We start from the raw sequence: 24,246 nt of genomic DNA on the forward strand, positions 1-24,246 counted from the left end.
GGGCTGTGGGGTGTTTCATTGATACTAAGTCACATTGCATTTATACCTTATACCATTTATACATTTGTCATATCTGAAGGTAAAGGTGAGGACGAGAGTCTTTTCGGTGCTTATGTCCTGTTCTGCAGGCATGTCTGAGCAGGTTGTTAATCAGAATGGATTGTGTAATGACTGTTGCAAACAGCTGTCTGATTTATCTGGTACACCTGACCCTTGGATGGCCATTACTCCTGAGGTTTTATCCTATTTAATAGACAAAGCTAAGGAGGTACGGGCTCCGGCTACTGTACCTCCAGCCGCTGCAGTGCCTCGTACTATGGGGTACATACAGCATAGGCTTCCTCCTATGTATATGCCTCCTATGAATTCCTGTTGGGTTAATTCTGCTGCTCACTCTAGTCAGAGTATACTACCGTCTTCAGCCTCTCTGCAGGTGGATAGACCAGGAGTAGAGAAAAAGCAGGGGCATAAAAGAGGTTCTCGTCGTGGTGCTTGACTCCTCCTCCTCATCAGATTCTGATTCTCAGAGTTCTGGGGAAAAAGACCATCAGTCTCTGGTGGATGTTCTCTCTCTGGTAAGAGCGATTCAATATGTCCTCAGATGCTAGAAACACCTCCTCTTCCTCTATACTAAGGAGCTAGTTTTTAGTAGGGGTGAGCGGGTTCGGTTTTACTCGGATTTACTCGGATCTTTAAACAGCATTTTATTGGCTATCGCCTATCATGTGTTTTGGATAGCCAATATAATAAATCCGAATTTGCGGGAAAGTGGCGATAAGAACCGAGTAAATCCGAACCCGCTCACCCCTAGTTTTTAGACGTCAGGCGGTGTCTAAGGATTATTTTTCTCAGTCAGGGTTACTGACGACTCATGTCCGTGGCATGGGATACTCTTAGTAAGCATTTTCATGCCACAAGGAATATAACCTCTATAACCATTTGCACCAGGAGTGTATAATAAATGGGAAATTCCCCCAACGATAGATGCTCATGTGACAATAGTGATCAGGAGTGCTACGTTACCCATTCCTGCAGCATCCTCTTTAAAAGAGGTTGCAGATAGAAAACTTGATGATCAATTTGACATCAATGTTTTCACTAGTAGGAGCTGTTACCAGGCCAGCTACAGCTGTAGCTTGGGTGGCTAAGGCTATGGAGGATTGGACAAAGTCTCTGGAGGATACTATAGGTGATCCAACCAAAGGGCAGGCCTGTCCAGATCCAGTCCGACAATGCGACACCAGTGGCCTACATAAATCATCAAGGAGGCGCAGGAAGTGACAAAGATTCTGCTGTGGGCAGAGGGCCATCTTCCAGCAATCTCTGCAATATTCATCCCAGGTGTTCTCAACTGGGAGGCGGACTTCCTAAGTCACCAGGACATATATGCCGGAGAAGGGGCTCTTCAGCCGGAGGTATTTCAACTCCTGGTGTACAGGTGGGGATTACTGGACTTAGATCTCATGGCATCACATCACAAACACAAGGTCCCCAGATACGGGTCCAGAACAAAGGACCCCTCAGCCGCCTTCGTGGATGCTCTGGCTGTGAGATGGAACTTCAGGTTGGCATACCTGTTTCCTCCTCCCTCCTCTCAAGAGTCATCAGAAAGTTCAAGCAGGAAGGCGGCAGAATAAAACGAATAGCTCCTGCCTGGCCCAGGAGGCATTGGTTCTCTGATCTGACACGTCTGTCGGTAGACAATTCTCTTCCACTGCCTCAGACAGGATTTGCTAATGCAGGGTCCCTGTCTTTACCGGGATTTACCTAGGCTAGCTTTGACGGCATGGCTATTGAGTCATCCGTCGTACAGGCCAGGGGTTTCTCTGCTTCTGTGATTCAGATGATGCTGAGAGCAAGGAAGCCAGCTTCTGCTCGCATCTATCACAGATATTGGCGATAATTTTTTTTCAAGGTATCGAGAATACTCCTGTTTTCTGCAGGATGGATTAGACTTAGGTCTTCTACCTTGAGTGTCCAAGTTTCGGCTTTGACAGTTTGGTTTCAGCGCAAGATTGCTCCTCTGCCGGATGTTAGAACATTCTTGCAGGGGGTTTTGCGTCTGCAACCTCCATTTCTCCCACCGGTGGCACCATGGGATTTCTTTGGTTCTCAGGGCTCTGCAAGGGCATCCCTTTGAACCCTTGAATAAGGTAGACTTAAGATGTCTAACTGTGAAGACATTTTTTCTTCTCACCATCTCTTCAGCTCGCAGAGTCTCTAACTTAGCAGCATTGTCATGTCTTTCTCTATATTTGATCCTTCATCAGAATAGAGCAGTCCTCCGTACCAAGGCGGGCTACATCCCAAAGGTTGTTTCCCGTTTCCATATAAATGAGATTAGTGTAGGCCCGGCCTTCAAGTCTTCAGACCAGTCTGCAGGTGAAGCTTCCTTGGTTGTCGTTCGAGCACTTCGTATATATGTAGTTTGGACCAGTTCCATCAGGAAATCAGATTCTCTGTCTTATATGGATTTCACAATCGAGGTTGGTCAGCAAACAAACGTTTGCTTGATGATTTCGTATGACTATTTCTTAAGTCTATACACAGGCTGGTCTCCCTGTTATTAACAAGGTGACAGCACACTCCACTCGGTCTGTTGGACCATCGTGGGCTGTAAGACGTGGCGCCTCGGTTGAACAGCTTTGCAAGGCAGCCACTTGGTCTTCCATTAATACGATTATCAAATTCTATTCTTTAGATAAGTTTGCCTCCCAGGATGCTTCCTTTGGACGGCGGATTCTCCTCTCTGCGCAGGAGCTTCCCCACCCTTAAGGGAACTGCTTTAGGACGTCCCCAAGGTAGATCCTGTGGACCCTATGGAACCCGAAGAAGAAATACAGAATTATGGTATAACATACCTTTTTTTGATTTTTTTTTTTTTTGTTCGAGGTCCACAGGGCACCCACCCTGAAGCACCTGACCTCAGTTGGGATCTGTTCTTCAGCCTTTTTTCACAGATTCCCATTTCGTATGTTGAGTGTTTCTTGTGCAATTTTTCTTCCTTCTCAGTCTCGTGCCGTAAGGCTTGGTTACAAACTGAATGCCTGTGACGGGGGGTGGGGTATATAGGGAGGAGGACCAGTGCATGTTGGGAGCTCCAAAGCCTTTGCGGATTGGTGCATTGGATGCGATCCAACTACATAGCCCAAGGTAGATCCTGTGGACCCTAGGGACCTTGAAGAAAAAAAATCATCAAAGGTGTGTTACACCATAATTCTGTATATCTAATGCCTTCGAATCCATGTTGCAAGGTGAGAATCCCTTACCCAGTAAGCCCTCTAAGCGTACTGTGTTATCGTCACAGTCCACACAACTCTCCATACCCATTTGCACTTGGTGAGTGTAATAAATGGGAAGTTCCCCCAACTATAGCGTTCATGTCACAAGGTTGATTAGGAACGCTACGTTTTTCCATTCCTGCAGCATCCTCTTTAACCACTTGCCTGGCATGGTCGTATCAGATACGACCATACCAGACTGGGCTTTCAATAACATGGTCGTATCTGATATGACCAGTCAGAAAAGCTCAGTGGGCGGCTGCTGGAAGATGATCTTTTAGCAGCTGCCTAGCTAGGAGGGACCTCCCGGTCCCTCCACACTCTTCAATAATCCCCGTGTGCCTCCTCTCCCTACCCCAGCCCTGCTAGAGCCCGGCGCCCGCAACTCCCACACCCTAACAGCGCGCTTTCGGCGCTGTCATAGTCTCCCTGCCCTACTGCGAGCAGCAGCACAGCGGGACTCCCCACACCCGGCGGCTGCAAAGGACAGCAGTCGCCGGAAAAAGAAATAACACAGCGCTCAGCGCTGACAGGCTCCCTCCCCCTGCCCTGCTGCAAGCGGCAGCATAGCGGGACTCCCCACACCCGGCGGCTGCAAAGATCAGAGCAGCCGCCGAGTAAATAAATAACACAGCGCTCAGGCCCCCTCCCCCTGCCCTACAATACCGTGCCATCAAAATTTATATATATATATATATATATATATATATATATATATATATATATATATATATATGACGGCAGCCCCCCAACCGATGTTAAGGAAACATCGGCAGCTGTGGTATCAGTTGATGTTACCATCGATTGTTTCTATCGATGGCCATCACTACTATATACCATAAAAATTGCCATTTATATGGTACACGGCGTTTAAAAAAATATATTTTTTTTTACAAAATAGTGTTGGATAAGTTTTTAACAGGTGTTCTTGTCCTAATTCACTCTTAAAAAAAAAAAAAAAAAAAAAAAAAAAAAACGACAATTTTGGAGCGGTTGTTGGGAAAAAAAATTGTCAGTTAAGTGGTTAAAAGAGGTTACAGATACAAAAAAAAAAAAAAACTTTAAAATCAATGTTTTTGTCATCTGGAGATATTACCAGACCAGCTATGGCTGTAGCCTGGGTATCGAAAGCTATGGAGGAATGGACAACGTCCCTGGAAGGTACTATGCCTGATGCTACCCGAGGAGGCAGAAGATGATGATCTCTCTAACCCTGACTCCCCTCTGGAGGAGGATGTGGGTCAGTCAAAATGTGATATTCCTGTCAGATCCATCTTATTAATAAAAGATAACCGGCCAACCTCTAAATCCAAGCACCTTCTGTTTAAATGACAGAAAGTGGCTTCATATGAGTTCCCTGTATCAGATCAACTAGCTGAACACATGGCTGCAGCCTGGCAATCGTCTGGTAAGAGGTTTCAACTACAAAAATGTTTGACCTCATGTTACCCTTTTCCTGTAAATGGGTGACACCACCTGCGGTGGTTTCACATGTTAAGTGTTTAATTAAAAAAGCGCTATGTTTCCTATTGTTACAGTTACATCCTTGAAGGATCCTACGAATAGGAATCCATGGCTATTGCATGGGTGGCTAAAGCTATAGAGCGCTGGGTTGACGCACTTGAAGACCCTTTTCCCTCCAAAGGCTTCTAGGGATCAGATGTCTTTTGTGGGACACGTGTGATGCAGCTTCATATATTGGAAAAGCAACATTGGATGCCAGTCTCTTAACCTCCAGATTCTCGGCTGTGGCTGTGTCTGCCCGCTGTACCCTGTGGCTATGCTCATGGAAGGCAGATGCAGATTCCAAGAAAGGCCTAGAGGGGTTACCCTACAATGGGGAGATCTTGTTTGGCCCAGACCTTGACAAGATTGTAACCACGTTGGCAGCATCTAAAACTGCATTTCTTCCTTCAGCAACTACTACTACTAGGCCTTGGACTACTACATTTACGTCCTTTCGTCCTCAAGAAAAGCCTAAAGGTCAGTCCTTTCCTAGTCAGTCGGCTTCCACTAGGGTCGCCAAACCCAGGACCAAGCAGACCTGGAACACCAGAGGCCCTGCTTCAAAACCCGAGGATAAACCTTCAGCCTAACTGGACGAGCCTCCCTCTGGGAGATACCGAAGTGGGAGGCCGACTGCTTCAGTTCGCCTAGTGCTGGTGTCAATAAACCATGGGTGCTTGGCTAAGAGAAGTGGTCTCTCACTGGTACGCCCTCTCATTTCTCATATGGCCACCCCACCAGTTTTTCTACACAGGCCTTCCTTCCGACCCCAACAAGGCCTTAGAAAGCCAGACAGTCCTTGCTGCAAGCAGGGGTAATTGTGCCAGTCCAACTATCTCAATGTGAGACTGGTTGTTATTCTGCTCTCTATCTAGTGCAGAAGCCAAATAGGTCTCATTGGCCTATCCTCAAATCCTTGAACAAATTCATCGGGGTTCCCAGGTTCAGGATGGAAACCCTACTCTCCAGCATTCTAGCTATGGAGCCAGGGGACTTCATGGTATCTCTGGATACGATATCTCCAGTTTGCTCTACGACAGCAACACTTCCATTTTCGGGCTCTGCCCTTTGGACTATCCACAACTCCATGGGTGTTTACCAAAATTATGGCTTGCTTGGAGGCCCACCTATGTGGTCAAGGGGTCCGACTGTTACAATATCTGGATGACTTCCTGCTCCTAGCAGAATCCCCGGAGGTGCTTCACTGCCATCTGCAGCTAACCATTGCTTCCCTGCACAAGCATGAATGATTAATCAGCTGGAAAGAGTCCTTCCTGATTCCCTCACAGGGAATGATTCATCTGGGAGCCCTGCTGGATTCTCAGAATCAGAAAATCTTTCTGATAACAGACAAGAATTTCACACTTTAACTATGAGTGTGCAGATGTCTCCACAGTCGCAGAGTGTCGGTCCACTCAGCAATGCAGGTTCTGGAATCCAGGGTGCCCATCTTCAACATGATGGAATAAGCTCTGTTCCATTCCAGGCCTTTGAAAAGGCTGATTCTCTCCAGGTGGAACGGGTTACCCCATCGAATCAAAGCTCAGATAATGGTGCTCTCTCCAGTAGTGCGTCTATCTCTATCTTGGTGGCTACAGAAATCTCATCTAACTAAGGGTCGCTCATTTTGGATCCCCGACTGGGTGATCCTAACAATGGATGCCAGTCTACGGGGCTGGGGCACAGTGACCGGTCCGCACTCCTATTGGGGCCAATGGACATTGGTCGAATAAACGCTGCCAATCGACATATTGGAACTTCGAGCTGTCTACAGGGCCCTCAAGCTGGCCCATCACATACTTCATTGAATACCTGTACAGGTTCAGTCCGACAATGCCACTACAGTGGCTTACATCAACCAGCCACAGAAAAAGACAAATCACAGGTGCACAAGTCCAAATTGCTAAGTATATATAAATACATTATGCAATAAATAGAGGTTTTATAGCATAATCATGGCCAAGGTTATGGACCTGCCCACCATAACCAGGTAACCTCTGTAGGGTAGGTCCCTAACATACCAGGGTTCAAATCCAGAACGCGGGACACCCCTTGGAGAAGTGAAAATACAAATATAATAAACAAACAGTAAAAGTGTTTCCTATACACTTCATTTAGTTTGCTTCTTTGCACAACTGAAGGCATGAGACATCTTCAACCTGGACTAGCACCCCTCCCTTATTGGTATAAAGCATGGAGTCTGGTATTGTGAATGCACACTAGTAATGGGCACAATTTAGGTAAGTCCTACAAATTATATACTGTAGTGCAACTTTGGGTTGATTTTGGATTGCTTTGGTTGGTCTGCTTCAGGGCATTGCATTATAATACTTTTACCTTTTTTGCACATTTTAATACTTTTACTGTGTTTATTATATTTGTATTTTCACTTCTCCATCCTATATACAGTATGCAGCTGTAGCTGCTCTTACCTATCTTACTTTGCACTTCACCTTTCTCATTAGAGCGATACCCTGGGGTGGCTCGGCTGAGCTGGTTTGGGGGTGTCCTGTGATTTGAACCCTAGTATGTTAGGAACCTACCCTACAGAGGTTACCTGGATATGGTGGGTAGGCCCATAACTTTGGCCATGATTATACTAAAAACCTCTATGTATTGCTAAATTTTATTGCATTATGTATGTGAGATGTGTATATATATATGTGTGTGTGTGTGTGTGTATATATGTATATATGTGTATATATATATATATATATATATATATATATTATATAGATATAGTAATTTGAAGTTGTGCACCTGTGATTTATCTTTTTCTGTGCCTGCATTAATAGTCTAAACAGGTAGCACCTCCCATTATATATATATATATATATATATATATATATATATATATATATTCAGGGTGTGCAGTCTAGGACCCTTTCCTATACGTTTACATCCTCCATCAAGGAGGTACTCTAAGTCAGGTGGCAATGATAGAAGTGTCCTGCATTCTGACATTGGCCGATCATCCCATCATGGCCATTTCGGCAGTATTCTTTCCGGGAGTTCTCAATTGGGAAGCAGACTCAGCTGTCACGACGTGCATCTCGGGGAATGGTCGCTTCACCAAAAGGTGTTTCAACTCCTAGTGAACAGATGGGGCCTCCCAGAGGTGGACCTCATGGCCTCCGGTCACACTCATAATCTGCCGTCACACTCATAAGATGCAAAGGAAACTCTTGTAGATGCATTCAGTGAAGTGGACCTTCCAGTTGCATACCTCTTCCCTCCAGTCTCCCTTCTTCCTCGATTTCTTTGGTAGTTCAAACAAGATGGAGTGACTGTCCTGCTGGTGGCTCCAGCTTGGCCAACACGTCATTGGTACTCCGATCCTTGGAGTCTCTCCATCGACACTCAGTTCCTGCTACCTCAGTGACCGGACCTGTTGTCTTGGGGTCTGGGTTGTCTGTCTTTGACGGTGTGGCTCTTAAAACATCCCTCCTGAGGTCCAAAGGTTTCTCTAGCGCTGTAGTAAAAACTATGCTCTGAGCACGTAAGCCAGTCTTTGCTCGGAACTACCACAGTGTGTGGCATGCATATTTCCAATGGCGGCGTACCAGAAGCTACGAACTCCAGGTGTTCAGGATTTCCAGAGACCTGGCCTTCCTTCAAGCTGGATTGGACCTAGGATTTCGCCTGGCCTCACTGAAAGTGCATGTCTCTGCTCTATCCATTTATTTCCAGTGTAGACTTGCTCCACTACCGGATATCCACACTTTTTCCCAAGGTGTCCTCCGGATCCAACCTCCCTTTGACCCTCCAGTGGCTCCTTGGGATTTGTCGGTAGTTCTTCAGGCCCTCCATTTATACCCCAGGATTCTGTGGAATTCGAGTGGTTTACAGCGAAGACTTTTTTTTTTTTTTCCTGGCTGTAGCATCCGCTAGTAGTGTCAGATTTAGGGGCACTCTCCTGTTGCTCCCCCTTTTCTAATTTTCCACTAGGACAGGGCAGTACTTGGGACTTGCCCTGGGTTCCTTCTAAAAGTTACTAGTTTCCCCATTTAATATGGAAATTATAGTCCCGGCCTTTCAATCACCGGACCTTTCGGCAGATGAGGCCTCTTTGAATGTGGTCCGCGCCCTCAAGATTTATGTGGACCGTATCTGTTCCCTTCAGAAATCAGTCTCCTTATTTGTGCTCTATGGATTTCACAAGATGGGATGGCCAGCCAATAAGCAAACATTGGCTAGATGGCTTCGTATGACATGGCTCAGAGGCTTACACACAGGCAGGCCTTCCTGTGCCGACTTCTGTTACTGCTCATTCTACTTGGTCTGTGGGTCCTTCGTCGGCAGCTCGCTGTGGCGTCTTGGCTGTTCAGCTTTGTAAGGTGGCCACGTGGTCCAGACCTTTCTGAGGCTCTGTGCTTTTGATACCTCGCCTCTCAGGATGCTTTCTTTGGGCGCCGGATTCTCCTCTCAGCTCAGGAGCGACACCACCCTTAAAGGACTGCTTTGGGACATCCCCAAGGTCTCCCTGTGCAGCCTATGGACCGTGAAGAAAAAAATCAGTTATGGTAAGAACTTACCTTTTAACTCTTTCTTCGAAGTCCATAGGGTCCACAGGGCACCTGCCCTGACGCACCTGGCTTCATATGAGCTATGGTTCTGGTCACCGGTTTCCCGTCTTTCTCTGTGAAAGTGTGATTGTGTGTTCCAGTCTTCATTCTCTTATCCTCCTCCGGCCTTTGGCTTGTCACGAACTGAGGTGCCTCTGGCTCGGGGGCGGCACCGGAGGTGTGACGGAGCGGCAGCGCAGACATCCAACGGACAGTGTGCTGCTGCACGCTCTGTATCAGTAAAATTTAAGTAAATAAATCCTAAAATAAAAAAGCTTAAGGGCTGCCTAAGCAGCCCCTGCGTAATGGTGACTCGACTCCGGCCGGGCACCAACGAAACTGAGGTGCCTCTGGCTCGGAGGCTGGGTATAGGGAGAGTGGACCAGTGCATCCTGGGAGATGAAAGATTTTAACTGTGTGGTGCCCAGATTCCAGAACCAGCACCTACACCCTAAGGTCTCCCTGTGGACCCTATGGACTTCGAAGAAAGAGAGTTAACAAAGGTAAGGTTTTACCATAACTCTAATTTTCAGAATATTTGGATATGGGAGACCTGTAAACATAAAGGGGTCTAGTTACTAAGCAGTGTTAGAGACAGAGTGAAAAGTGATAAGGTGCCAGCCAAACACAGCCTGTGAGTTGACAGTTGGGAGCTGATTGGCTGGCACCTTATCACTTTCTTATCACTTTTCACTTTGTCTTCTTTGCTTATTAAATAGACCCCAAAGTCTTAAAATAAAATAGCACAACACAAGTTAAAAACAGTTATGTCAGGCTATAATGCTCAGTACAATTGTATCTGTATGTTTAAGCAAACATTGTATTCTATATTTATATAAAAAAAATATATATATATATATATATTTAACCCACAATACACTTATTATTATTGTACTTTAATAGGAAATGGGACAATGTAATATACAGGAGAAAAAATAAAAATGTAACAACTCTCTATGTAGTATTATAGAAAAAAATCCATGCGCAGTAAACAAACATGGAGAATAAGCTTCTTTCAATCTGCTTGCTTGTTTCATGTGGTGCCAATATATAAAGGGGAGTCACATGAATAAAGCTTAGCTGCAGGACTTAACTCGTAAATGTTGCACAAAGGCTTTTGGTTTAAGAGAATTTTAGGACAATCTGTTCCAGGGAGATTTGTTAGCACCAAAAATGGTTTTTATGCAATATTGGGAAAAGGTTTAAATGGTTACAAAGTTTGCCTAACGTCATGGCTGTTTATGTTGAAACATGAGTGTTAACATGCTTTCAATTTCATTATAAAGGTACATTTACAACTATATATGATAAAATTGTGATAATACTGTGTTAAAGGTCAAGTTAATCTATTACTTCTCCATAATGTGCATCAAATGTATGTATAGATGGAGCCCAGCTAATACAAAAGAAATGGCAGAACATGCTTATCATATCACTCATAAACATTTCATGTGTGTGAGTAGATCTACTATGGAAAAGTTTAACTTTTGAACTCCATCCTTCCACATCTCTCTTACTGAGATTAATATTAGAAATGGAACAGTTGAATTGCTAATTATGCTCTCTTTGGCTTCTTTTGTATCTGGTTGTTGTTGGTAAGAAGCTGCATCCGTATTCTGCATTACTCTAAAGCTGAATGTATGGGTACAGTAACAGATTGGTTGATATATCCAATAAAAAAATGGACTGTTAAGGTCGTGGTGCTCAGACACAGAGATATATATATATAGATATATATATAGATATAGATAGATAGATATATATAATATATTACAGATAACAGCACACACTTGGGTTCTACAGTATACCAGAGTACTTTTCTCCTTGTTCTGTCCTGTTTCTCCTTTTTCCTTTGTTACAGATGCTGTTGAAACTCTTCTTTGGCACTGGCAAGTAGATAATAAAAAAAATAATTTATATACCTGTAGTAATATTGTCCAATTGAATTACTCAATTGGACAATATTACAATAGGATCCCTTCATTTACTAACATTCTATTTGTAAATCGAATTAAAAACTAACTCAAACTGGATATCCCCAAATGAATAGAAGAACTTCATGTTTTCCTTTTCAGCATGATCAGTTCGATTTCACACAGATACATGCATACATCAGTGAGATGCATGTATTTTACTGTAAAAAGTTTGTAAATAGTTAGTGTTTAAAAAAAAATGATTTGGGGTTCCCCCTTAAAACAGAACCAGCCCTAGACTTTTCATAGCCAGTCCTGGTTGTGTAAGTACAGGGAAAGCATTGCGTAGAGTTCCCCTGTACTTAGCACAACCAGCACCAGGCCTGTATGGTAGAGTGGCGAGACGGAAGCCACTCCTTTAGTAAAGGGCACATGGCAAACACCTGGAGTTTACCAAAATGCACCTGAAGGACTCTCGGACAATGAGAAACAAAATTCTCTGATCTGATGAGACAAAGATTGAACTCTTTGTCGTGAATGCCAGGCGTTATGTTTGGAGGAAACCAGGCACCGCTCATCACTAGGCCAATACCATCCCTACAGTGAAGCATGGTGGTGGCAGCTGTGGGGATGTTTTTCAGCTGCAGGAACTGGGAGACTAGTCAGGATAGAGGGAAAGATGAATGCCACAATGTACAGAGACATCATGGATGAAAACCTACTCCAGAGCGCTCTTGACCTCAGACTGGGACGACTGTTCATCTTTCAGCAGGACAACGACTCTAAGCAAACACCCAAGATATCAAAGGTCAAAGGAGTGACTTCAGGACAACTCTGGGAATGTCTTTGAGTGGCTCAGCCAGAGCAGAGCCTAGACTTGAATTCCATTGGACATCTCTGGAGAGATCTGAAAATGGCTGTACACAGACACTTCCCATCCAACCTGATGGAGCTTGAGAGGTGCTGCAAAGAGGAATGGGCGACACTGCCCAAAGATAGGTGTGCCAACCTTGTGGCATCATATTCAAAAAGACTTGAGGCTGTAATTGCTGCCAAAGGTGCATCAACAAAGTATTGAGCAAAGGTTGTGAATACTTATTTACATGTGATTTCTTAGTTGTTTTTTTTACTAAATTTGCAAATATCTCAAAAAAAACTTTACACGTTGTCATTATGGGGTATTGTGTGTAGAATTTTGAGGCCAAAAATGAATTTATTCCATTTTGGAATAAGGCTCTAACATAACAAAATGTGGAAAAAGTGAAGCGCTGTGAATACTTTCCGGATGCACTGTATGTTATGGTGCATACAAACGTAGCGATCAACCAGCGATACGATTTTACTGGCTGATTGTCCTGCACCCTCCCTGGTGTGCTGGATGATCGATATCGATCATCCAGCACACCAGCAACTTACCAGCCACTATAGCGACCCGCGATCAACGATCGTGGGTCCCTATAGTAACCTGCTCGATATCGGGCCACCATACACTGCCGATGGACGATATAGTTATCGTCCGTACGTGCCCGCGTATCGCTGGTCGTTGGTAGGGAGCAAAAAATGCACGATTTGAACGATAACGATTTAGTTAACATTCAAATGGTGCATTAAAATCGCTACATGTGTACGGAGAAATTAGTCTTTCCATTGCCTAAGAGAGTGGACATGGTATCTTGGAATCCATGATTAATGCTTGGATTTTTTTGTTGTTTTGCATTCACTACACTAAATGTATATTCCGAGGTTGGCTACCCTGGTGTAAGCGGTCCGTAGTGGTTAAGGCAGGGGTTCCCAACCACGGTCCTCAAGGCACACTAACAGTCCAGGTTTTAAGGATAGCCATACTTGAGCACAGGTGTCTTAATTAGTACCTCAGTTATTTTGATTTAACCATCTGTGCTTAAGCATGGATATCACTAAAACCAGGACTGTTGGTTTGCCTTGAGGACCGAGGTTGGGACTCACTGCGTTAAGGACAGCTTTGGGACACTTCTCTTCTTGCTCTTACGCACAACATGCTTCCCAAGGGGTTTGGTGACATTTTACCTGAGAGACTATCAAGCTTACAGGTTTACAGTGCTCTCTCCTAGCAACTGTCCAGACTCATGCTTAGTGCACGAGATTGGTTTTTGGGATGGATTTTTACATATTATTTAATTAAAAATACAGTTCTTTCTCAGACTTTATAATGAGAAGTTTTGTAATTTTATCATTTTCTTTCTTTCAGCAGTTCCATAGAATTCTTATTTCATTAGTAATATGTTAGTATATGTAAATTTTTGTGTAACTTTTTAACTTCTCAATTTGCACTTTCTGTTCTGCATATAATTCTATCCAGAGCTCCAACTCTTGTATTGCTTATCTTCACAGAACTCCCATTGTCTGTTAGATGAGGGAAGCCTAATGTAGTCTAGCCTGAAATACAGAGATAACAAGTCTATTTGGTTTATCTGCTAACTTAAGTGCCAGTATTGGTATTCATTGTAAGTACCTGGTTGGGTCAGTATGTTTGTGTTTCGTTAGTTGTTTGTTCTTATTGCTCACTGTAGAGATTAGCCTTTTATGGTTTATCTGATGGATTAACCAATATGTGTAAAGAAACAAATAAAAGAATCAGTGGCAAGAGTTGATTTACAGGTTATCTATGATCCCATCATCTTGCTCTGCAGCAGAAAATTATCTAAATGCAGCACTTTTATTCTGTTCAGATTGGGTGTATTCTACAAAAGTGGAGGAATCTGATAATGTTTTTAAAAACCGCTTTGGACTCACCACACAGTATTGTAGACCATAGAGGTGGAAGTAAGACAATATGGTAATACAAAGTTATAGAATTTGGGGTACACACATTTCCACTTCTTGTTCTATAGAGTATCCCTAAATGAATGCCAATCAGGCCTGTCACAAATCAACTACTGTACATGTTACTTGTGCTGAGGAGTTCATGTTACATGTACATATGTGATTTTTGTTTTTATAAAGGAATACAGAGATGTATTATGGTAATTAAGTAAAATAAATTGTTACTGCTAGGCAACTTATTACTCAAAATAATCATCCTTGTTTAAAGACATTATATCACGGAATCACATATAATAGGTAAATGAAAACCATTTTTCTCTAACTATTTATGTTGCCACACAACAGTGTAATCAAGCCAATCATGCCTGTTGTTATTTGCAGGAACTGGTAACACAGTGGTAATAATGGTGGGTTATCCAAAAGGAATGGATATCATGGAGCTTCTAAAAAGAAACATACCAGTAAAAATGTTCATCACTGTGGGCACACGCCTTGTACAGGAAGTCATTAGCGGACAGTCGGTGGTGTTCGTTGCCATTGCCTTCATCACAATGATGATCATCTCCCTGGCCTGGTTAATATTCTACTATGTTCAGCGCTTTCTATATACAGGAGCCAAGTATGGAAATCAGGTGAATATGGCTACGGATTTGTTGGTGGTATATTTTATAGATCAGACTGTTTTTTTGTTTTATTTATTTTTTCACTTTATGAGACTAAGTGGGGTATTCAGTTAGGTGCGAAGAGTCAGTTTCTGTGGAAAAGTTTCGCCAGTGACGTCATTTCACCAGGCGAAAACTTTTCCCCGTATTCAATTCCACAGACTTTTCGCCGGTGAGGAAAGTCAATGCATTGGAATAGGCGAAAAAGATTAGACTATGAAAGCTATTGGGGGTTTGGGGTGCAAACTTGTGGGAACCACCCTGCAACTTTGGGAAAGGCTCCCAAAGGTAAACTGTGTCAAAAAATAGTAAAAAAAAAAAAACTTAAGAACATTCCAAAAAAGTTTGGGGTGAAAAAATAACAAATTTGGGGGACACACTTAAAAACTAGTGAAATAGACTCCAAGGGGGTCCCCAAGTATGCCCCAGTGTGTTAAGATTGTAGGTGTTTGCGGCAGGTGGATTTTTTACGTTTTTTTAATACTTCACTTTAGCAACTTTAAACTATGCTACCACCCATTTTCGTGTACCCCAAATTTGTTGGGACTATTTACAGGAAAAAAATGCTAAATGCTATTCTTCAACACTTGTGCAAAGACGCTAATTAGCAACTACTGAGAGCATTTAAGTACTCCAAATACCTTCAGCATATTCGGGGGTATCTAGAGTGATCCCCAATGTCAGTGCATATTTGTCATACTGATTTCCCCAAATCTGACAGGACTTTTCGCTGGTTTCGAATTCGCCGGTTTCTGTTTTAGCTGATTTGGAATTGAATACGGGGATAAGCAGGGACGAGTACATTACATTTCCGCATGGAAAACCAGCGATGACGGCGAAAAGTCTCCGGCATGCGTAAAGTATGGTACTTTTCGCTTCTTATTGAATATGCCCTTAATGCTCATCAGGTGCATATATACGAAATTGCATAAGAATTTGGGTCTGTTTTACTTATACAATGCAAAAGTGCTCTAACTTGTAGCAATCAATGTAACATTTTCTCTCTTTAACTTTTAACTAAATTGGTCAATGCTAATTAATGAGTAATTGCTTTTGCACATCATTATCATTTTTTTTTTTTTTAGCTAATGTCCATGATATTTTTGTTCCCATTTTATGTGTAAAATGTATATGAATATAGCTTTTGTAGATGCTAATCTGTCATTGAGTCCAGCCTTGGTGTATCTAACATCCAAAGTGTAGTATGTAGCATATTGATTCTATCTAAAGTGACTTTGTACGAGGGCAGAACGCGCTTGAGGAAATTAATCCTGAGACAAGAGTTAAGCTAAATCCAACATGTTTATTAACTGATTCCCAAGTATTCTGCACATGCTCAGCCTAGGAACTGGAGAGGAAACACAACATCCCTGACATTGATGTGAGGATTAAATACTTTGAGCATATCCATTTTATTTTATTAGATTTGTTTCATTATTTTGCAAAGTTTAAATATTAGGAATGCCAGGATAGAACTTTTTATACTCCCATTGGCTTTTAGGAAATGACAGTGACTCCCTTGTCAAAGGTGATGTGTAAACAGTACTTGAACCTAACATTGTGGGGAGGGGGCAATGGAAGGCACTATATAGAATGAGTGAATAGTGCAGGTAGTGTCCAAAAGCCAATGCTGTGCAACAACCCCATCCCTACTACAAGCATAAGAGGACATTGGAATAGGTGCAGTACCCATTTACATTCTCTTACTAGTGTTACAAACGCTAATAAAAGCATGATTAGCTCCAGTAGTTATTTCCTTTTAACAGAAGTATAACATTATGCTGTAGTGAGTTCTGTGAAGGGATCTATTCATTCTGCATTTTTTGCTATTTTTCATCTAATGCCATATTTTGTGTTTGGTTGTTATTAAAGGGTAACCGTAAAGAAACCAAAAAAGCAATAGGCCAACTTCAGCTGCACAGAGTGAAGAAGGGCGAAAAGGTAAAAATTGTTAAACATAAAACGTGAAAGTATAGTGGCGATGTCAGTGTATTAGCATATACAGATGTGTCCACATACATCCATCCTCATTGCGCTACAGTTTGCATTAAATGTAACGCGGAGCGCCATGCGACTCTGTAGTGCTGAGCGTCTTTTTGTGTCATTTTTACCCTTTAAAATGTCTTATTCGCAAAGCGATGTGAATAGGACGCATAAGCTTCTGATTGAAATATGCTGCATGCCTTTATTCTGTGTGCGACTGCGGTCGTATGTTTATGCAAAATGCTACGGTACAGTGTCAGCGGCTGTGACACTGTAACGTAGCATTTTGCATGCAGATGCAGTCGCACACAGTATAGGCATGCCGCATATTTTAAAGCATCTTATTTGTTTCTAAAACCCATTTTAGGGGAAAAAGGTGCATGAAAAGCCGCTCAGCGCTAGAGTCGCACAATGGCATGGCGCAACTAGTAGTGCTGGTTAACTTGTTTAGTGTGCAAGAAGCCTAAATTTATGGGGGTGCATCTGTATATGTCCTCCTTCATATCTTAATAAATGCATTGCCTTTCTTTTATAGCTGCTTTTTTTATGCAGTTTGTTGTATTATTTTCTTTATATATGATATTATATAATATATGGCTAGGTAGAGTTGTATATTTCTCTTGCCCTTGGAAATGAGACCAAACTGCTTTCTGGAAACAACTGTATCCAATGCAGAGAGCTCATAAGAGCAATGAAAATAAAGCTTCTTCATATAAAGCTATAACTAATGAGCACAAAAGGAAACTAGTAGGAAAAAGTTGTAGAAAGTCATGGGCACTTGTATACAGATTAGTTATCAGAAGGTAGAAGATCCTTTTAACATTTAAAGATCACATGCAAAATGATTGAAGGATTATGTTCTAAAGAGGAAGATCACACTAGTATAAATTTGTACACCTCCCATCCTCTCATTGACTAGCAGAACACTGGGATCCTACACAAGAGCCAGTCTAACCCCAAATTAAGGGAAAGGGTATGGAAATTGGACTTCAGTTTTATTGCAGATCATAAACTCCCCCTAAAGCATAGCACAAAATGTCCTGATTCTCGCCTTTAGCCACACACTACTGCACCTCCTTTAATTACTTTCTCCGATTTCTTTATATTTTCCTGGTTGGACGCTACATTCCTCTCAAAGGTGCCTCTTGTCTACATCATTGTTTGCCATTATTTATCTATACCATAAAACATTGCACCTAACTTATGAAGCTTCATTAATTTGTCAAGTACATGAAATCCTGCTCATATCATACTATATAATTCTTAGCTGCGGTGATTCCTCCTAAATCAGTAGCACTGCTCCTGACTCTCACCTATGCCTGTGCATACAGATGTGTCCACATACATCTTACCTCTGTGCGCTATAAGTCGCATTAAACATAGTGTGTACTATGTGTGTGCTACTTTTTTACCTTCAAATGTGTCTTATTCGCAAAGTGATGCGAAAAGGACGCACAAGCAGCTTCTGCTGATTAAAATGAAGTGGTATACAAACTGTAGAGGTAGATTTTGAGGAGAGGTCTAATAGAAGAAGGCTATTTACATTTTTATCTTTTGCTTCAAGATAAGCGCTTTCCGTTTCTGTCACATAAAACTACTGTCAAAAGTTATACACTCATCATAGACAAAAAGTCTAGTAGTATAATTTTTTTGACTCTTTATCATAAATGGAATTGTATATATCTACAGTGGGGCAAAAAAGTATTTGGACAGCCACCAATTGTGCAAGTTGTTGCACTTTAAAAGATGAGAGAGGTCTGTAATTTCCATCATAGGTACACTTCAACTATGAGAGACAGAATCAGAACAAAAAATTCCGGAAATCACATTGTATGATTTTTAAACAATTTATTAGTATATTCTTTCGGAAATATTCTATTTGGACACCTACCAACCAGCAAGAATTCTGGCTTTCACAGATTTGTTACTTCTTCTTCTTTAGGAAGTCTGCTTTTCCATGTAGCCCATATATGGACAGCTTTATTTTTACACTGCAATTTACATTTCAGTTTGGACACGTCGCTCCCAAATCTAAATCTCTCTGCACATTTTAGATCTGTCCCACCTGCAGTGCAGCATGGTTTCACCAAGGTGCACAGTTACTTTTCTTACTCTATTTCCAAATCTGAACTAGGCCCAGAGTGTAGTATGCAGGCATTCTGTACAATGTATGGAGACTATTTTAGCCAACATATGAAATAGGGTTGTTTTTCTAACTCTAAATATGACACTACTTGAAAAGGACAGATTATGTTGTATTGCTTGTCTTTTGGGTTTACCTGGTGGTTAGAGTACTTGGGTTAATGCTAAAGGTGCCCACAGACATACCGATCTGCACACGATCCCACGATGTGTGCGATTTCCCCTGAACTCTCCACTGGCAGCTCCCCAACAGCTCCTACACACGATTTGGAGTAAAAGCATCCAATCTGACTTAAGATCTATCGTGAATCTTAACTTTTTTTTTTTCCCAGTGCATTTTGTCCCAGATTGTCAGATCTGCCCTACTGCACGGCAGATCTGACGATGCGATATGCGACCAGCGGGGACGCGCATCGTGATCGTGAGTTAGGACTCACGATTTCCTCACGATTTGGCCATATTTTACCCGATCTGTCGTCACGATTCGCCGGAATCGGCCAGATCGTGTAAAATATCGCTATGTGTGTGGGCACCTAAACTCCATTTTATTTATTAAGTATTAGATAAACACTAGCTAAAAAAAGAAAATCCCTAAAACTGCATTTTGCTTTGTGCTGGTAGGACAAAAGATTTCAATAAACACTTCAGCTTTATTGTTTTTAGTAATGTGTGTCAGGACAATAGGGTGCTAGAGCCTGGACTCGCACTATATACCCCAATACCTGGTTTTGCAGATTACACATGTAGGGCTAATAGAAATAATATAATCATTTATTACCAGCTATTAATAATATAGCGCACAAATATTCTGCAGTGCTTTAGAGACTATTTGGCAGTAATGCTAACCATTACACCATCTGTGCTTCCCAAAATATTGTAACTTTTATTACACAATATAAAATACAATGCAACAGATTTGTTTAACGACATACGAGAACTTGAGTCACCAGTCCCCCAAGGATAACCGTTGCTGTACTTCCCATGGAGAGAAGTTATTTTTGCTAGAATTAGGTTTGTGGGCTGTTTTAAAGTAGTTTTATGCAGTGGTGATTGATTGTGAATGAATTGTCTAGACATTTTTGTCTGTTACATTTTAGAAGAAAGTTAGTTACCACATTCACCTTTTGTCATTAAGGGCTTGTCCTCATAAATATTTGCTTTGTGACTCATTGCTCCTTATTGGTTGCTTTCAGCCACTACTATGTTTCCTGATATCAAACCTGCTTAAGAATTTTTTTTTATTTTTTTGTCAATCTAGGGAATCGACATAGAGGCTGAAAATTGTGCGGTATGCATAGAAAACTATAAACCCAAAGATGTTGTCCGCATTCTCCCATGCAAGTATGTACCTCATTTATCCTCTGTGTTCCACTTTAAAATGTACACTTTAACAATCATGAAGTATTGTGGCTTCAAATAAATCCTGCTCCTAATCAAACTTTATTAATATTTAGTTAAGGGGGTCTTTATGGTAATGACGTTGTATGAAATGAGCATGCCTGGACAAAGAGGTTGAGTTCACTAAGGTATTCGCATTAGTCATGTTACAAAATTAAAATACAAAAGTGACTTGAAATGATTGGTGGTAGGAAACAGGAAGGAATGGGTCCTGGATTGCCTGTACATTCATTAGGTGGAAAGGTCAGAATTGTGTGAATAAAAATACAAATCTGATACTACAGTGTATAGTGTTTATGCTTGGAAATATGGATACAAACCATTCTTTCAAAATATAGAAAAGCTTTATAATGAATTAGTGTAATTATAGGTTACTGATAATCAATACACACAAAAATCCAATTTAAACCCATCCTGTGATCTTTTATTCTTTAGTTAATGCACATCCAGGGCAGTCTCTTCCCTTGGGCTTAATGGGCAGTTGCCCAAGGGCACCAAACTTCAAGGGGCCCGCCAGCCCTCCTGCTGCCATGGCCAGTTGGTAAATGTTTTTTCTCTTTCAATCCACTAGGGGACACTGGAGGTGCTTACGCTGGGGTATAGAGGCGTGGATAGCTGGAGCTGGCACTTTAATATTTAGAAGTGTGAAGCTCCTCCCCCTCTATGCCCCCCCAGCCCTCAGTTTAGAAAATGTGCCTAAGGAGCTGGTCACAACCTGCTGTGCTCCAGCAAGTCAACGATTTTATTTATTTTATTTAACATATTTATTTTTGTTTTATTATTTATAACATCTTTTACATAGGTTTTTGAGGTACCCTTCGCCACCTCTCTAAAGGTGGGGTCCGGGTACCTGGCGACCTGTTAACCTTCTGGGTTAATATGGAAGGAGTGTGCAGTGCTTAAACTAAAAGCTACTGACAGCTCCTTAACGCCAGCGCACACAGCGCAGACTGCCTCCAGGAAGCAGCGAGGAGAAGTGCTGTTCAGAGGAGCCGTCCAGAGGGGAGCGCAGCGAGTACAATCACTTGCACTTTCCCCGACTCCTGCCCCGCTGCCAGCGCTGGCTTCAGAGAGCGCTATAAGCTCTGCTAAATGATTTATGCTTTTCCCCTCTCCCCGCTGATGAGCGCGACCAGCGGCTCCTTCTCAGTGGGGCTAGCACAGGGGGGAGGTGATAACTACAGCGTGGTGGCCATTTTACAGTCCCTCGGACTTGAGGAGAAAGGTGGCGGAGCCTAATAGCGCAGGCTCCCTATCTAATTAACGCGGCAGCGGCTGTTAGAGCAGCGTGGAGCCGCGTTTTAACCTGTTGTTTGCCTGCATCTCTCCACTACAGGTAGTTTGCAGGCACATGCAGAAGGCTGATTCTCCTGTCTACATCCCTGGGGCTGTGAGTAACACCGAGGTGTCAGTGCATCTAATCTAATCTGTGGGAGGGGGTACCTCTTCCTCTGTGTCCCAACCAGCCTTCTGTTTTATTTCTAATCACTGCTGTGTCTATTGTGTCTGGGTGACTATTGTTTATCCATGTCAAACAAAACAAAAGCGGCTCAAAAGGTCGATGGCCCCCACAGAGCATGCGCACGACGGCGCCGTCGTGCTCATGCGTGAGACCCGCTACGACCGACAGCGCCGGTCGTAGCCGGTCTCGATCCAAAGGGGGCGAGCTGTCGATGTTGATTGACAGCTCGCCCCGTTTGGAAGGCGGGCCGGGGGGGTGGCAGCCCAAACGGAGGACATCACTAGTGATGTCAGTGGAGAGCTTCCGGCTCAGACAGAGCCGAAAGCTCTCCGGGGCTTACGACAAGGGAGACCCTACCCTAGGGTCTCGTCGTAAGCCCCGATGGTCGCGATGGTCTTGACCATCACGACCATTACCTTAGGCGGTCGTAAGTTAACCCACAGCCTTACCACCGCAAAGGAGGACGTCTTGAAAATTCAAGACGTCCCCCCCTCATTCAGACCGACCGCACGCTCTGTGCGACCGGCTCTGAATGAGGTCCATAATTCCTCCATCACAGGAGTTTGAATTATTTAACGAACAACCGAAGAGCTCTGCAGTTTTTCCGTTCTCGCATCAACTTCAGCAACAGCTCTCAGTAGCTTGGAAACAGCCGGATAAGAGGTTCCAGATTCCGCGCCGGTTTTCATCCAGTTACCCTTTTCCTTCATCCATGATGGAGAAGTGGGAAAACCCTCCTCCAGTAGATGCGTCTGTCTCCCGTCTCTCAAAGAAAACAGCACTCCCAGTACCAGGAGCTACAGTTCTAAAAGATCCGTCGGATCGTAAGTTGGAGACAATGCTAAGATCTATTTATACAGCAGCGGGTGCTCAACTCAGGCCCACACTTGTTACCGCTTGGGTTAACAAGGCGGTGGTTTCCTGGGCCGATCAATTGATTACAGGATTGGACTTCCAGAGCAGAGTTACGTCTACTAGCAGACCACATCCGTGAATCTGCAGTTTACCTGGGAGAAGCTTCAAAGGATATCAGTCAGATTAGTGCTCGCATATCTGCTTCGGCGATTTCGGCCCGCAGAGCCCTCTGGCTACGCGCTTGGCAAGCTGACGCAGAATCCAAGCGGTGGAAAGTCTACCATTCACTGGCGACATGCTGTTTGGGCCGGAATTAGACAAATGAATATCCCAAGCCACAGGGGGTAAATCTTCTTTCCTCCCGTTAGCTGCACTGGCTCCCAGAAGAATTTACACTGGACCTTCGTTTAATTCCTTTCGGGTGACACATTCCTTTCGTGGTAGGACCAGAGGTGCGCCCACGCAACCAAGAGGTGGCAGAAGTAAAGGTCGTCCACACACGGTTGCTCGTAGACCAGAGCCTAAACCAGCTGAGAAACAAGTGGCATGGCGGTCTTTCGTCCCACCTGGGACCATCTGCAGTGGGAGGCCGCCTGCAAAGATTTCAACAAGTTTGGAACCAGACTTCCACAGAACCATGGATCCGAAGACTAATTACCCTGGGGTACCGAATAGATTTCGAGACCACCCCTCCACCTCGGTTCTTCACTACAAGTCTGCCAATACAGGCAGAAAGAGCCAAGGTTCTACAGGAGGCTATCCAGTCTCTAGTAGTATCTTCTGTGATAGTTCCAGTTCCGGAACTTCAATGAGGTATGGGGTTTTACTCAAACCTGTTTGTAGTACCCAAGCCGGATGGCTCGGTCAGGCCCATCTTAAACCTAAAGTCCTTGAACCGATATCTGAAGATGTATCGTTTCAAGATGGAGTCTCTAAAGTCAGTAATAGCGAGCTTGGAACCAGGGGAGTTCCTATTATCCCTGGATATCAATGACGCATATCTCCATGTTCCCATTTGGGAACCACACCAGGCTTTTCTGCGTTTCGCCATTTTGAAGGATCATTATCAATTTCGGGCATTGCCGTTCGGGTTATCCTCTGCTCCCCGCATCTTCACCAAACTCATGTCAGTCATGATCGCTCTCCTTCGGTCATCAGGAGTGAACATAATACCTTATTTGGAGGATCTGTTACTCAAGGCTCCATCGGTGCCTCTTCTATCAGATCATGCCTTACTGACATATCACATTCTAATCCAACATGGTTGGATAATCAACTTCAAGAAGTCGATTCTCAGTCCGTCCCAGAAACTTTTATTTCTGGGCATGATATTGGATACGAAATCTCAGAGGATTTTTCTTCCAACAGACAAGGCCAAGGATATCCGACTGTTAGTTCAGCTGGTCCTCAAAACAAAGACTGTCAATGCTTCTTTGTCTGCGTCTCTTGGGGAAAATGGTAGTTGCTTTCGAGGCACTACAGTTCGGCCGGTTCCACTCCAGGGTGTTTCAGCTGGACCTGTTAGCACAGGGGTCAGGGTCTCATCGGTTCCTACATCGACAGATCCGTCTGAGCCCGGTTACCAGAGTAGCCCTTCTTTGGTGGACACAATCCAGCAATCTGTTAGCGGGAAAACTGTTCGGAATGTGGGACTGGATCATCATAACCACGGATGCC

At 43.2% G+C, this 24,246-nt stretch overlaps 1 protein-coding gene across 1 annotated transcript in view; it reads left to right on the plus strand.

Moving 5' to 3' along the window:
* Nucleotides 1–24,246, plus strand: part of RNF149 (ring finger protein 149) — a 95,041-nt gene that overhangs the window by 45,717 nt on the left and 25,078 nt on the right. The window contains exons 2-4 of the mRNA XM_088454181.1: nt 14,449–14,699; nt 16,602–16,670; nt 20,113–20,195. Coding sequence (XP_088310307.1) covers nt 14,449–14,699; nt 16,602–16,670; nt 20,113–20,195 — 403 coding nt within the window. The remainder of the gene's footprint in view (nt 1–14,448; nt 14,700–16,601; nt 16,671–20,112; nt 20,196–24,246) is intronic.

This window comes from Taudactylus pleione, unplaced genomic scaffold, assembly GCF_031769625.1.
Source record: "Taudactylus pleione unplaced genomic scaffold, aTauple2 ptg000609l, whole genome shotgun sequence".
In the NCBI taxonomy this organism is placed as follows: domain Eukaryota; kingdom Metazoa; phylum Chordata; class Amphibia; order Anura; family Myobatrachidae; genus Taudactylus; species Taudactylus pleione.